This window comes from Myotis davidii, unplaced genomic scaffold (genome assembly GCF_000327345.1).
Source record: "Myotis davidii unplaced genomic scaffold, ASM32734v1 scaffold461, whole genome shotgun sequence".
NCBI classification, from domain to species: Eukaryota; Metazoa; Chordata; class Mammalia; order Chiroptera; family Vespertilionidae; genus Myotis; species Myotis davidii.
Genome location: NW_006295825.1, coordinates 46,750 through 61,580, shown reverse-complemented (window position 1 = coordinate 61,580; position 14,831 = coordinate 46,750). Strand labels below are relative to the sequence as shown.

The 14,831-nt window shown below is 53.7% G+C and overlaps 1 protein-coding gene across 4 annotated transcripts in view; it reads left to right on the top strand.

Moving 5' to 3' along the window:
- Positions 1–14,831, top strand: part of SMAD3 (SMAD family member 3) — a 114,682-nt gene that overhangs the window by 79,368 nt on the left and 20,483 nt on the right. For all 4 annotated transcript variants that reach the window (XR_001515064.1, XM_006770748.2, XM_006770750.2 and 1 more), the window contains exons 2-5: positions 9,249–9,442; positions 9,594–9,725; positions 11,047–11,121; positions 14,011–14,061. Coding sequence is in view for 3 of the 4 variants with exons in the window: in XM_006770748.2 (XP_006770811.1) it covers positions 9,249–9,442; positions 9,594–9,725; positions 11,047–11,121; positions 14,011–14,061 (452 nt within the window). In the remaining variant the exon portion in view is untranslated. The remainder of the gene's footprint in view (positions 1–9,248; positions 9,443–9,593; positions 9,726–11,046; positions 11,122–14,010; positions 14,062–14,831) is intronic.

Here is a 14,831-nt window from a genome sequence, read left to right as displayed (position 1 = left end):
ACAATTATTTTCGTTGCTACTTCATAACTGTCATGTTGCTACTGTTATGAATTGTAATGTAAATATCTGATATGCAGGATGGTCTTAGGCGACCCCTGTAAAAGGGTCGTTCGACTGCCAAAGGGGTCGCGACCCACAGTCGCGCTCTAAGTGTTGGCTGGTGAGCAGCCTCGCTGCCCACCGGGACCACGGGAGGCCGGCAGCACCAGAGCAATGAGAAGAGGTGTCTAAACGCACCTGGATCCATGATGGCATTTCAGACTCCCTGTATTTTATGAGCTGTGCTTTGTGGTTGGGGGATGTGAAAGCTGGGGTGAAGTGTGCTTTCTGCCTTAAGCCCATCAGAAGGCTGCCAAGAACTGTGAGAATCCTGAATGGGCCAGGAGCGATCTCTTTAAAAACAAATGAGAGGATGATCTTCAGGCTTAATTCCACTCCCAGTGAATGTCAACTGGCAGAGTGAAACGGCCGTTCAGAAAGTTCTGTGAAGCCTCATATTTGTTCTTTCCCCTTCTTCCATCAACCAGAGACCAGCCCAGGTCTCTGTAGCATCTTCGGTTTCTGGTTTGAAACCTCTGTGATCCTGACACTTGAGAAAAAACCATGCCCGTCAAATTGGTGTTTGGAGAAAAGAAAGGAGTTTGTGAAACCGAAGCTGTTAAATAGAAAGCTTGCAAATAAAATCTCCCTCTTCTCTTCCTCCTCCCCCTTCTCCTTTCCCTCCTTCTCCTTCAAGATTTCACTCCTTTTCTTTGCAATGGGGAAAAGAGGGGACAGGGACAGCGGTCTCCCCAGAGCCCAAGGAGAATCTCTGATGATTCTGACACAGTGAACCCTGTGTTTTGCATTCACAGGGAACCAGGTCTGGGGTGTAACACCCAGATTCAAGGCCAGGCACTTCTTGCTGTTCTTGGCATCTTTGGGCAAGTCATCCAACGTCCCATCAATCTTTCACCTGTAAAATGGGAGTAGGGCTCCACAGCCCATAGCATTCCTGTAGCCCCTGAGAAGTACCAGTAAACACCAAACTCTGAGTTATGAATTGCTTCAGTTCTCCCCGACCTCCGCCCACCTCCCAGAACCTTCTCTCTACCCATGCTCTCAAGGGACCCAGGGGAGTGAGTTTGCCTCTTAGGGGACTTTTTGGCAATATCTGGAGACATTTTTGGTTATGACAGCTGGGGGTGGGGCCAATACTGGCATCTGGTGGACAGAGGCCAGGATGCTGCTAACCATCCTACAGCGCACAGGACAGCACCCCCCTCCCAAAGAGGGATCTGGCCCCAAACGTTGGGAGCACTAAGGTTGAGAAACAGTGGGGCTCGTCTTTCTCGTAGCCGGATGTGGGAAAGCTGTCCCTGTACGTCTGCTGTCCAGTAATTAGAATGAAGTCAAGCTTTCTCCATAAATCAGTCTCCCTCCCTGTGCCCATCCCCAGCCCTTCGGAGGGAAGGAAGCCCAGAGGTCCAGGTGATCTTCCTGTGTTTCCTGTGGGGTTCAGCCCCCCACAGAGGGCGGGGCCGCTGGTCCTTGGCTTCTTCCCGTGAGGCTCCTGCCCCCTCTGGGACTCACACTCCAGGCCCCATGAGCCCCTACTGGTTGTGGCCCTGAACTGGCTGCTGGCAGGGTCTCTGGGGGAGGAGCGGAGAAGAGACTAGCCACCGCTCTGAAGCACAGCACGGGGGCTTCAGCCTGGCATCTGACGGGTATTCCCCCGATTGGCAGCCTGGAACACCGGATATGATCCATCTGCGAGTTCAGATGGGAATTGAGTTGTTCTTGGTGGAAATGGCTCAATGACTGGTATCAGGGTTGTGAAATGCCGGTTGCAGCTCCTCAGGGGCCAGTCTAAACTGGAACATTAAAAACGTGCTTCAAGTACTTCCAGAACTTGCTGAGGACACTTACGACACTGGGCTAGAGCGTGTGGTCACTGCGGCAGAGCTGCCAGCGAAACCTCAATTATCCAGAACCTGCCCCACCACAAGCCCCACCTAGCCAGCGGCCTTCTCGGTGGTGCCAAATGAACAGAACATGCTGACGTTGGAGACGTTGCTTTTTATTTAAACACCAACCACCAAAGACAACGTTGAAAGTGTCTGGGAATAGTATGTTCAGCGTACAGCTCAAAGCTCAGTTTCTTTTTATTTTAATATAATTTCAAACCTCAGAAAGTTGCAATGATAGGACAGGAATTACAGTGTACATTGTCCACCCAGAGGCACCGATTGCACAGCTCATTTTTGAAAACAGCTTTTGCCATCCATGAGACCTTCAGGCAACTTTAAGATTCAAGACAGCCAAGAAAAGAATACGTTTCGTTGTACTTGACTCACCAGCCGGGAGAGCGGACTCGCGCTTCGCAGGCTCATCAGCGGGGAAGCCCAGCTGCAGGGAAATAACAGTCGGGGGGCTGCCTTCGTGCTCCAAGTTCATTCGCTGGGTGACCCGAAGGTTCTTAACGCATCAGTCTCGGTCTCCTCAACCACAGAAGGAAGGGATTCGGCAAGATGCTCTCAAGGGTCCACAGGTACCAGCGGTATGTCGTTCCCCACAGTGGGTTTTCGGGTGGACTTCCAGCTGCCAGAGCTTCAGCTGAGCAGGACACTGTTCCCTGAACGGGAGGCCTCTGCGGTGTGTCACCTGCAGCCAGCGGGCTCGGCACACAGCCCCCAGCAGGTCTTCTGCTCAGAACAAAGGAAGCTTTGGTTTGGGGCTATGTTTACCCGAAGGAAGTGATCCTGGGTGAACCCCCAAATAAAAACTCTCTCAGCAGGCGAGTTTTCAGGGCTTTTCTGTTTGCTGCTCTATCAACTAGCTGTCCTGGGCTGTCCATGGCGTGGAGGACTGGAGGCACCTTCTGAAACTTGCATATTAAGGTGCAGAAGAGAGAGTGATGTCTCAGGACAGACCACCACTGCTCAGAGGCCAAGTGGAACCCATGCAAGCGGCCTTTTAAAGTCTCCAGCAGAATTTGTTCTGCCTTCTTAGAAGGCTTGATGAGTGCACACCTACCTCAAACTTGAAGTTGTTCAGACCTTGTTTTTATTTTGAATGAGAAAAAGAAAAAAGAAACAAAAATAAAACCCACATAAAATACAAAGCTCGGGAAGAGTGGAGTGCAAAGATTTTCTTGTGGGTCTGTGAGCACGGGCTGGCAGGCTAGCTGGCTTGTTGTCCAAGGGGAAGAGGTGAGGACTCCTCCCACTGGTGTGGGAGGGAAGTATAGGCATTCAGAGCAGATGGACCTGCCAGCTGCAGCCTGCATGTTCTGGGAAGTATGAGCATGAGTGTGGCCTTGTGGTAGTAGTAGTTGATAATCGGACCCAAGATGGGAAATAACCCCCTTTTCTTACTCCAACATATAGCAGACACTAGGGGAAAGTAAAGATAAAGAATAAATTGAAATGGATGCCAGAGGTTTGGTTTGATATTGATAACATATTGAGTTATCAATATGCTACTTGGGCCACTTCAAGAAATCCACATTAGTTGAGCATTTGGGTGTAAGTTCATATTTGATGCAAATTGACTCCGAAAGCCTATAGGGAGGTTGTTCTCTAGAAATAAAAACGATGTCCTTCTGAAATGATCAAGTCATATCATGGTATTCTAGTCACAGTCAGGAAATAGCGTTATTGCCATTTACAGTTAGGGAAGAGTGAGTCACAAAGCCTGCCTTCACGTTAGATGAACTCTAGGCCTTTGCAAAGTTGGGTGACCTTTCAGACACTCTGTTTCTCCATCAGTAAAACTTGCAAGTTTATTGGAAAGACTGGTGGTGGAGTCAGTGTAGCAGTCAGCTAGTGTTGGGTAACAAACCACCCCAAAACAATGATGGTTTATGCTGACTCATGCTTCTGTGGCTCACCTGGGTGTGGCCCTTTGCTGCAGGATTGGCTCAGTCTCTTCCAACTGTGTTGGTTCCTGGGCCCAGGCTGAGGGGCAGCAGCTGCTCCAGAATGGCTCTTCCCATGGTGAGGGCAGAGGTGGTGCAAGAGGGCAAGCAGAAACACATGATGGTACTTTACCCTCCTGCTGATGTTTCATGGACCAAAGCAATAGCCTAGCCCAGTGGTCGGCAAACTGCGGCCCCCTGAGAGTGGCTCTTCCACAAAATACCATGTGTGGGCGCACACGTACAATGCGATTGAAACTTTGTGGCCACACTCAAGGGGCCAAAGAGCCGCATGTGGCTCGAGAGCCGCAGTTTGCCGGCCACTGGCCTAGCCCAAAGTCAAGGAACAAGGACGTACACTCCACCCATGGTAGGAGGAGCAGCAAAGCCATCCAGCAAAGGGCAAGGGTACAGAGAGGGTGGCTAATTCCACCTACTGCGGACATCAAGTGGCCAGCACAGGGCCTGGCATAGCGTGGCAGTAACTTCTGCCCACTGTTGTTACTACTACTCAAAACAGGACAAGAGAAAGCTTGTTTCTGAAAGAAGCTAGAAATTTTCGCATTGGATGTGCGCTAAATAAAATCAGTTTCAGTGGAAATACGATAGTGTTCACAGATTTACTTTTTGTTCACTTCTTTGACTCAGGTAACCGGCGCCGTGCCTGGGAGATGATAGGTGTTCAGAACTATTTGATGATTGCTAAGAGGTCCACTCCCTCATAGGGATGCAGCATGGGGTGGCAGAAAAAATACTGCTCATCCCACTCCTCACCCTCCATTTCTCAGCACTGGTCTGGGTTTCAATTCTGGCCCTGCCTTTCACAAGTTATTTGACCTTGGGCAAGCCCCTTAAGTTCTCTGCGCTTGGTGAGGGCAGGATATACTGGGCTTTGTCAGTTTCGTGTTCTCCCACGATAGCTGTGTGCCTGGCACATGGTTCATGCTGAATAGATCTTTGTGTGTTTCGGGAGCTTATGTTCTCTGCTTCCACTCTTCTCCCTAACCCCCATGTCCAAATCCACCAGCATTCACATTGGCCTCCAGATGGCTGTGGGGAGATGGTCACTGGCAACAGAGGACACGAGTGGCATGCGGCAGGAGGTGGGCCCAGCCTTGCCCTCTCCCCCCGGGAGCCTCTGGCAGGCTTCCCCTCACTGTTGGCTTTGGACTCCCGCATGTCCACATCCTTGGCTGTGGCTCCCACCACCATTTTGGGATACTTTATGGGTCCCAGTTGGAGCCAATGGGAGGAAACCTAATTTCCTGCCACAGGAAATGGTTCAGCTGGTGAAGAATATATTTAAGGATTAAAACCTCTGTCAAAAGAGCTGGAGGGAGTTGCTGGAGAAAGACTTTCGGGGGGCCTCTCGTCAGGAAGCCAGGGTGTGAGAAGAGATCGGTGTCACAGATGGGGAGGAGGCGAAGGCAGGTTCCTGGGACTGTCTGGGCCCAGCAGCTGGTCTTGGGCCACAAGAAAGGCTGGGTCAGGAGAGCAGGTCACAAAGGGATCCTGTCCTGCAACCGAGCATGTTATGGTGCCATCAGCTCAGAACGAAGACCTATTTATTGGATTAACTTAAAATAGGCCTGGTGCCCTCTGAGGCTTGTGAGGGCGTGTAACGGACACATCAGCTAAATTAAATCCAGCAGCTGAAACTCCCCATGTGCTAGCATTACTTTGGGAAGCATCGCGTGTGCTTTGAGTGGGACAGGGGAGCAGGAGGACTACCAGCGTTGGCTCTGGGCAGCCCAGGCTAAACCAAGAGGAGTTGTCGCTGATGCATTGGGAGTGAATGAGATGCCATCCATGTCATGACTTAGGGATTGTATGGCCCCGAAGCAGGGGCATGGACCGGATGACTTCTGGAAAATACTGCACGCCAGCCCAGGGGTCACGTGCTTGTGAGCTGGAGAGCACGCCTGTCTCCCTGCCGTCCGTTGGGTCCAGCCTGGCCGCCAGGAGCGCTGGCCTCCCCGTCGGGCCTGTGCAGACTGCCCTGTGATCCTGGTCAAATGACTTTGTTGGTCTTGGTGTGTTTTTATAGTTGGGCTGGTTGTTTTCTTAATGTTGAGTTTATAGAGTCCTTTATTTCAGACATAGGACCTCGATCAGATAGGTTCTTTGCACATGTCTTCTCCCAACTCGTGTCTTGTCTTTTTAGTCCCATAACAGTAACTTTCAAAGACCAGAAGCTTACGTTTTGATAAAGTCGAATTTATCAGCTTTTAAAAATGGAATGTGTTTCTGGTGTGAGAGCTAAGCAGTGTTTGCCTATCGTAGGGTCACAGAGCATGTCCCCTGTTTCCTTCTAGACGTTGCCTTGTGCTAGGCTTTCTGTCAGGATCCGCTTCAGCGCGTTTTTGTATTGGGGGCCAGTGTAGATGGAAGTTCATTTTCCTTGCATTTGGATACCCAGCTCTCCTGGCGCCATTTACAGAAAAGACTGCCCTTTCTCTTTGTCTTTGGACCTTTGTCCAAAATCAGTTGTGCAGATATATGTGACTATTTCTGGACTTTCTTAGGTTCCATCCTCTGTTTCTCAGGGGATTTGTTTGTTTGGTTTTTGTCATGACCACACTGCCTTGATTAATTATAATTAATTATAATTAATTTTTAAAAAATTAATTATATTATCAAAATAATTAATGTAAATAATAGTTTAAGAATTCAAGAAGTCCTTGACTTGATTCTTTCTTGCATTTTTTAATTTATATTCTTTTTTGTTTCCAAGAGGTTTTATTTTTTAATAGTCTATAAAGGTTCCTATTTTAGGACGGCAATATCCTATTTCCCTGAGAGTAGTATTTGTTTTGTTTTATTTACTTTGGACGTTTCCTCTTTCTTGCCTCAGACTTGCCTTTTCCCTCCCTCCTTATTTCTTCCTCGGTGCCTCCTGTTAGTGGCTTTCTTTAAAATGCTGGGTTTGGGCTGTGCATTCATATTTAAGAGTGAGGCAATGAAAACACATGAAATGCTCCAGCCTGTGGCTGATGGACTAACCTGTATAGGGGGAACTGGAGGGCATAGGGTCATTTTGTTGGGGTGGGGGATCCCCAAATGTCAGATTGCAGGTCCCTTGTGGGCTGAGCTGTTTAATTTCTTCATCAGAGGGGTTGGGGACACGGACCATTCTTCACTGTTCTGGGTCCCAAGTGAGCAAGGGAGCCTCCAGGAATCCTCACCCCAGCCCTCATCTGACCTTCATCCCAAACTGTGCCCTGGTGGCCCCATCCAGAGCCCCCTCTCCAGTTTATTTTCTGCAGAGCAAACCTGCCTCTCGCAGGATCGGGGAGGCCCTGTTCGTGGGGGCTTGGAAATGGGGGACAGGATTGGACTGCCTCTTCTATAAGCTTTCAACCCATCCTCCTGTTTTCAGCCTCATCCTGCGAAGTGTGTGGTGCCTTCATCTCCCTGGTCCCGGGTTCTGAGGCGCCAGTGGAATCACTTTTGTTGGCTTCCTCCGATAGGTGCTTGGTTTCAGCTCTCTCCACTCTGCTGTCTGTTCCCATTCGACCATCTGCTTTCCACTTTGTTCTGCTATTTTCCTACGTATTGTTTGGGGCAGAACAGAGATAAATGCATCTATTCAGTTTGTTTTATTTGACCTGAAGGACATTTCTTACCCTCGTCCCCCCTTCTTCGGCCTCCCCTTCCTCCCCCATCCATCCTTCCTCTCTGCGTCCCTCCTCTCTCCCTCCCCTCCACCAGCTTCTCCTATCCTCTCCCCTCCCCCTGTACCACTCTCCTTTAACCCCCCTTTTCTGTGCTCCTCTCTCCCTCCTCTTTGCCTGGAGCTTTCTGTGACATAGTTGTTCCAATAGACAGCCCAGCTCTTTAGGCCCCGAGAAAACAGCCCACATAACATAGAAAGGATTGGATGAGGAACCAGGAAACGGAAGTTCTCTGCCTACGGATCTGATAACCTTCTGCTCTCTTGCACCCCCTTCTTGACCCTCTTTCCCATCCCTCAACTACAAAGACCCACGATGACTACATCACAGCCCACCTCACACTCAGACCTGGGCCTCCTTCACCTTCATCGTGTCCACTGGCTGCCCCATTTCTGCCTGCTCCTCACAGAGTGCCGATAAGTCCCATTTATTCAGGCAAACGGGTGCCCTCCGTCACATGGGGACAGGGACGGAGAGCTCGCAAATGCCTCTCTGCCAGCCCTGCCCAGCTGGAGAAAAGCTGTGCCCACTACCCTTTCCCCGGTGCCACACATAGTAGGTGTTCATAGAATACGTGTTAATATTGTGTGTGTGACTAGACTCCCTTTACCTGTGTGGGACTAGACATCACCTGAAGCCTCCTGCCCCTCCGGAAGCCACCTGCCTGCCCACCTGCTCTTGGCTGATGGTGCCCCTGCCAGTCCTGAGTTCCCCAGTCCCGTCTACTGCCCAAAGTGCTTGTCACGCAGTTACCTGGGAGTTTATAAAGAGGAAGGTTCTGACTTAGTCGGTTGGGTAGGCTCTACCTTTTACACGAGCTTCCGTGGACCCGGCCTGCTGGTCCCAGACCACACTTGGGCCTGGCCTGAGAGGAGGGGGTCCCAGCTGCTCGGAGGCCGAGTCACCACGGAGGACGTGGCTTGACAGGGACAGGGCACTGCCATTTGCCGTGTGTCTGGCCGGGGACAGTCGCAGAACTGAGTGTGGTGTGGTGCCAGGGGCTGGGCTCCTGCTCGGCCCCCGCACGGCCCTGTGGGTGGCACCTGGGTCCCCCTGCAACCACCCCTCACACTGAGAGGCACTCCTGGGAGGTCTGCGGTATAGGCTCTTGCCATTTAAAAGCCCCTTTAGTGTCCCTCTTTCTCTCCCGGACTCATCACAAATATCACCTAAAAAAGAGGTGTTTGGAGTTGTTTTTGTGTTTGTTTTTCTTATTTTCTGATGTGTGAGGGGGGCACTGGGTGAGTGTGGAGAGCGATGAGAGCTGCGCTGTGTGCTTGGTCACCCGTGCACACACCTAAAGAGCTCATTTTCTTGTTCATCCCTGCCCCGCCCTCCTCCCCTGGCTCCTGGACCTGTGCAGACCGGGGCTCCAGTGCCCTTCCATTTATGTGGGGGTGGGTGGGGGTGAGCCCTCCCTCAGGGCCTGGGAGAGCCAAGCCCACTCTGTGGCCCCAGGAGGCACGGCTTCCTGGGTGTGCCTGTGTCCTCCCGGGATCCCGTCCAGCACTGAGTTAGCGGGTCTCTGATCTCCGGGCCTCCGCATTGGGGAGAAGGGAGCGAGGGAGGGTTCCCGTCCCTGCCAGCAGGCTCGCCCGGGCCGCGGCAGGCAGGACTTTGGAGGAGGCACGCCACGTCCACTTCACTGTCTCTCTTTGCTCCTCCCCTCCCGGCAGGTCCCTGGATGGCCGACTGCAGGTGTCTCATCGGAAAGGGCTCCCCCATGTCATCTACTGCCGCCTGTGGAGATGGCCCGACCTGCACAGCCACCATGAGCTGCGGGCCATGGAGCTGTGTGAGTTCGCCTTCAACATGAAGAAGGACGAGGTCTGCGTGAACCCCTACCACTACCAGAGGGTAGAGACCCCAGGTACGGCCCCCTCTCTGGGGTCTGCAGGTGCTTCATATCACCGCTTCCCCTTGCCCCTTTCCTCTCCTCCTTCCTCTTCCTGAGGGAGGGTCTGCAGTGTATTTGGGGGTGCAGGGCCTTGGTTCACCTTTGCTCTGTCTCCCCTGGGCAGTTCTACCTCCGGTGTTGGTGCCGCGCCACACAGAGATCCCGGCCGAGTTCCCGCCGCTGGACGACTACAGCCATTCCATCCCCGAGAACACTAACTTCCCCGCGGGCATCGAGCCGCAGAGCAATATTCCAGGTGGGTGCTGGCAGTGCGGGCCCAGCGGGGGGACATGGGTCCCGCTGTCCCCTTGGGCCCCCTTGGCCTCCCCGTCACCCCCTCTGTGCACACAGCGCTGGCCCCTGACTCAGAACCACATCCCTGTTGGGAGAGGACCCGTGGCCTTGGCTCCCGCTCACTAACGATGCTTTTCTTGGCTGCGAGGAGCGGCGGTGTGACCCTTCCGCCCGGCCTCAGCGCAGTCATTTATTTTGGAAGCGGAAATAGCGATGCTGTGTTCCTCTCACCGCCCTGGAGGCCGGCGCTGAAGTTCAGGCAGGATCCCTGCCGGCCCGGGGGCTGCGAGGCCGTGGGTGCTCTGAGCCGCGTGGGCGAGGGCAGAGCTGGCCTGTGAGTCAGCCTCTGAGCTGACAGCCTGGGTGGGGGCGGAGGCCCAGTTCGCGTTTTCCCTCCCCAGGGAGAAGTGGGCCCCAGAGAGTGCAGGAGCTTTTAGAAGCCCCTCACTGGCATGCAAACACAGCGTGAACCAGCAGCACTCCCGGAGTCCGGGGAAACAGCCCGCAGCACGTGGGCTGGTCCCTGCAGGGCGGTGGCTGCTGGGCGGTGGCCATGCTGTGTTCCTTTCAGAGCGTCCTACTGGGACCAGCTTTCACCCTAGTGAGTTTCCTGGGCCGAGGTTGACGGCGGGCCTGTACGTGTGGGTCACCGCAGTCAGGAGAGACCCACTTTACAGCCCCAGCCTTGTCAGATCCTGCACCGGGGACGCTGCTGTCCAGGGGCAGGCCCCCCACTGTGTTCTTTCAGCTTAGAAAGCTCAGTCAGGGCCGGGCGTCGTTCAGAGAAGCAGATCACGGTCTCTGCTGCCACTGGACTCGCAACCCACTTGGGAAGCTAAGAGGTTCCCTAGAGAGACAGTGTATAACCAGGCACCTGCCCAGGAGTCGGCGCCGGAGCCAGAGTGCGGTTTGGTTTGAGGGGTCGCCCTTTGGAGGACAGCGATGGGCAAGGCTGAAGCAAGTCAACAGCCTCCCTCGAGGGTGGTCTTCAACCGGAACTCGAAAGGAGGGGGTAAAGCCAGCCTGGCCGAGGTTCTAGAAACAAACATTTCAGACTTTGGAGTGGGATGGTGAGAACAGGGGTGGGAATGAGGTAACAATCGGGTGGGGAGCCTGAGGTGGGAGGCGGAGGACAGCGGGACCAGGAGCTGTGTCCTTGCTTGGAGGCCCATGATTCCCCCAGCGCTGCTACTGGCACAGGGTGCGAATGTGCGAGAGTTTGCAAAAAAATCTCTCTCCAAGTGTGGAGGCCAGTTAATAACCCCTTTCCTTCTGCTTCTCAGAAACCCCACCCCCTGGCTACCTGAGTGAAGATGGAGAAACCAGTGACCACCAGATGAACCACAGCATGGATGCAGGTCAGAGTCCTGCAGGGGTGCGCTCCGAACCCCGAACCCCAAGCGCCTGCCCTCCTTTCCCTCCCTCCCGCCCTCTTTCTCTCTCCAACCCTCCCTCCACGCCTCTATCCAGTATTTGTAGAACAGCCACTCAGCCAGGGGCTGGGGATAGAGGAGGAGCCTGAGCGGCCCATAGCTGGTGGGGAGCCTGACAAGACAGGGAGCAGTTACTGTGCATCTCTGTGCTCCCTGATGGAAGTCACCACAAGGCATCAGGGGCGCAGAGAGGGCCCCTAATCCAGCTCAGAGGGGAAGTGCTGGGGCGGAGCAGTACCTTGCAGTATAGGTTTTTCTTGAGTTGAGTCTATAGCGATGTAGGTCTCAGCCAAGTTGTTCTGTCAGGCAGAGGGTGTGCCAGACAGAGTCATGGGGCACGAGCAGGAGAGCCTGGTGCATTCTTGGGACAGTAAACAGTCAGTGTGACCTACTCCTCCAAAATGGGGAGATGCAGGAGGGGAAGCCCCTCAAGGCTTCAAGTGTGGCCCGGAGCTGACGGGGAGCCACTGCAGGCTTTCAGCAGGGGCTGTGCCTCAGTGCCATGTTGCTGGCTGTGGGGTGGAGGGTGGGCTCCATCACCAGAAATAGTTCCAGAGCCTGAGTGGAGGGAAGGCCTTTGCCGCTGGCCAGTGGAGGCAGGCCCCCGAGGCATCTGTTTTTGTGTGGTGACCAAATGTGATATGTGTTCCTACTGTGAGGGACCCCCACCCCCACCCCAGCTGTCTCCAGCCACATCTCCAGATGTTCCCATGTCATTTATTATGGGACCAAATGGGCTCCACACCAGTGGTTTCTGGAGCTGAACCCCAGCTGCCACATGGAATGTGCGGTTGGGTGAGGAGGAGGGAGCCAAGCAGATGTTCCGTTCCGATGATGGCGGGCATGCCTTGTGCCCACAGAGCCGCTAGACAAAACATAGCCACCTGCCTTGCGCACAGCCCACAGGAGAGTCTGCGATTCCTGAAAGATGGACGAAAGCAACTCACATGTCCACTGTAAACGTAGTTGCTTGATACCCAGCCTGGGCATCGTGTCACTTTGGGGTTTAGCACCTCCCCACACACACCCCCTGGTGAGTGGCTGACAGTGTGAACCCAGTGGAATGCATTGAAGACCTTCCTGTACTCGATGCCAAGTGGCCATGGCAAGCTTGCAGCCATTAAATGCTGGCATGGGAAGCCGGCCAGCTAGACAGCATCTCTCCAGATGCTACATTTCTCCTCACTCTCCCTTCCCGCTTCCCTCCTTGCTGCCCTCATGTTTGCGGAATGATTACTGTTACAAAAGAAAACAGACCAAAGGAGAGGGTCTGTATATGGGCTGAGCAGCTGCCATTCCGCCCCCTCCTGACCCGCCTCGCCACCCCACTTTCTTTGTCCCCTCTCCCTTCTTCTCCTCCTCCCATAAATGTACTTGCAGGTCCCTGTTGTGAACACTAGTGATTTATCAAAAGTGGACACGGGGCTTTGTGCACCCCAGCCAGCCTGTGGTGAGCGGGTGGGACCTCCTATTTATTCTCCCTTCTTCACTCAAAGTTGTCCATTTGGAAACCAGTCCAGTGACCCATGGACAGCTGAGATGTGGTGGCTGGAGCCCGAGGATCACCTGGTCTGGTCCTGGGTCTTCCCTAACACACAGGTCTGCTCAGAGCAGTGTGAAGGTTCCGTAGCCTTCCTGGGTCTACATGAGCCGCCACAGAATAGGAGGCCGGCCTTTCCTGAGTGCCTACTATGTACCAGTCACAGTGAAGGCAGTTTTACATGTACACTCTCCCTCCGTTTCTACAAATCACACAATGGATGGTGTGATTTCCCTTATGCCTGAGGGGGAAGGTCAGGGGTCAGTGAGGTTAAACCTCTTTAGCCGAGTCCCACAGCTAATGCCTGGCGGCATGGCCGGGCCCCTGATTCGGAAGCTCTGCCTCTTCCGGGCTCTCCCACATCCCAGTGGATTGGGTGCTGGGGGAGAAAAAGAAACCCAGGCGAGAGCAGGAGCAACCCCCGTGAACAGCTCAAGGGGGTGTGTATGTGGACTGGCAGATTTCAGGCCGGAGCCAGCCCCACTAGGCTGTTAATCAGTGAACAACTCTCCATCGCCCCGCGGGTGCAGGGACAGGAGGGACGGGCCAGTGTGCCCTGTGGAAAAGCGCTCACTTGGTTTTTTTGGAAGGTCGATGCCATATGGTTGTTTCCTTCCTGGGGCTGAGGGATGGAGAGAGGGTCAGAAAGTAGGAAGAACTGTGTAGGTTTGGACTTTTGCCACGTACAGCATTGTGTCTTATATAAAATGTCCGTCTGGTCGCTGAGCTGTGGGGTTTCTGAGGCAGTTTGGTGAGTTTTCTGAAACCTGGGGAAATGGTTGGAATGGTATTTCCAGGTGCCTGAGCCACTGAGAGCAGGGACTGGTGATGTCTGGGTGGCCACAGGCCCCACCTGTATGGGACAGCTGGCCTTCACTGCCTGGAGCTTTGAGGAGCTGGGGAGGGGGCCTTCGCTGCCCTCTCTTACTTTCTTGGGGCCACAGTTCACAGGGCAGGAGGGTGTGGTGTAGGGTCTGTTCCCTAGTTGGGAACTCGGCACCCCTGAGCTGTGGGTCCTGGGGAAGAGCATCACCCTGTCAGTCGTGGCTGAGACCCCCAGGTCATCCGTTCATCCATGTTCTGCAGACGATGTCACCTGGGCCGTGGAGGGCAAGGACGGGCCAGGATGTGGCGATAGGCCTTCTCCTGGGCCTTGGAGGGTCAGCCCGGGGTTTCTTTCTGCTGGCCACCCAGCTGCCCACCTTGATGTCAGGAATTGGGTTCTCCAGCCAAGAGCCTTTTATGAAATCTCACACCTGTGTCTCACCTCGCAGGTTCTCCAAACCTATCCCCGAACCCGATGTCCCCAGCACACAGTAACTTGGGTAAGTGTCTGCTCGTCTGTGTGACTGTCTCCCCTCTAGCTGCAGCCCTGGCAGGTGGCCGGTGTGAGGAGGGGGTCCTGAAGGTGAGGCTCCACCCCAACCCCCCACATAGGCTGGCTCAGCCATCGGGTTTCCAGTTACAGGGATTCTGGGGTCACCCACAGAACGGGAAACCTGAGAACAGCGGTGTCAGGAAAGGCCACTCTGTGCCGGGTTGTGTTTCCCCCGTGATGCTTAGACGTGAGTGAGTGAAAATTCCCCAAACCTCGTGCCCAGGAGCCGAGGGTCTGTGGTCAGCCAAGCGTGCATGCGTGGTTGGATGGAAAGCCATGGGCGGCCGACTCCAGCCCCCAGCTTTCATAGAGGTTTCAGATGCACTTCTTTGGAGTCTGTCTGAGCATTTCATCTTACAGTGATGTCATTATTATTTAAAACGGGCACATATAAGGAACCTGAGAAAAAAAGCAAAATTGCCCACAATCTCTCCACCCCAAACCACTGTTTGTGCTTTATCGCAGTCCTTCTGGTGTGCGTGGACCGAGCATAGATATTGGTGCCTTGCCACGGTGATCACACTGCATATCCATTTTTAATTTTTTTTCTCCTCTTTGTGCTTTTGGTAAACACATTTCCATATGTTGGTGCCTCGTTGATCATTTTGCATCAGCTCCTGATGTTTGGAGCAGCTGGACCATCATTTTCACACTTTCCCTCAGCCCGTGGACTTCTGGGTCCATTTTTCTGAGATTTGCTTTTCTACCCCAGGGAAG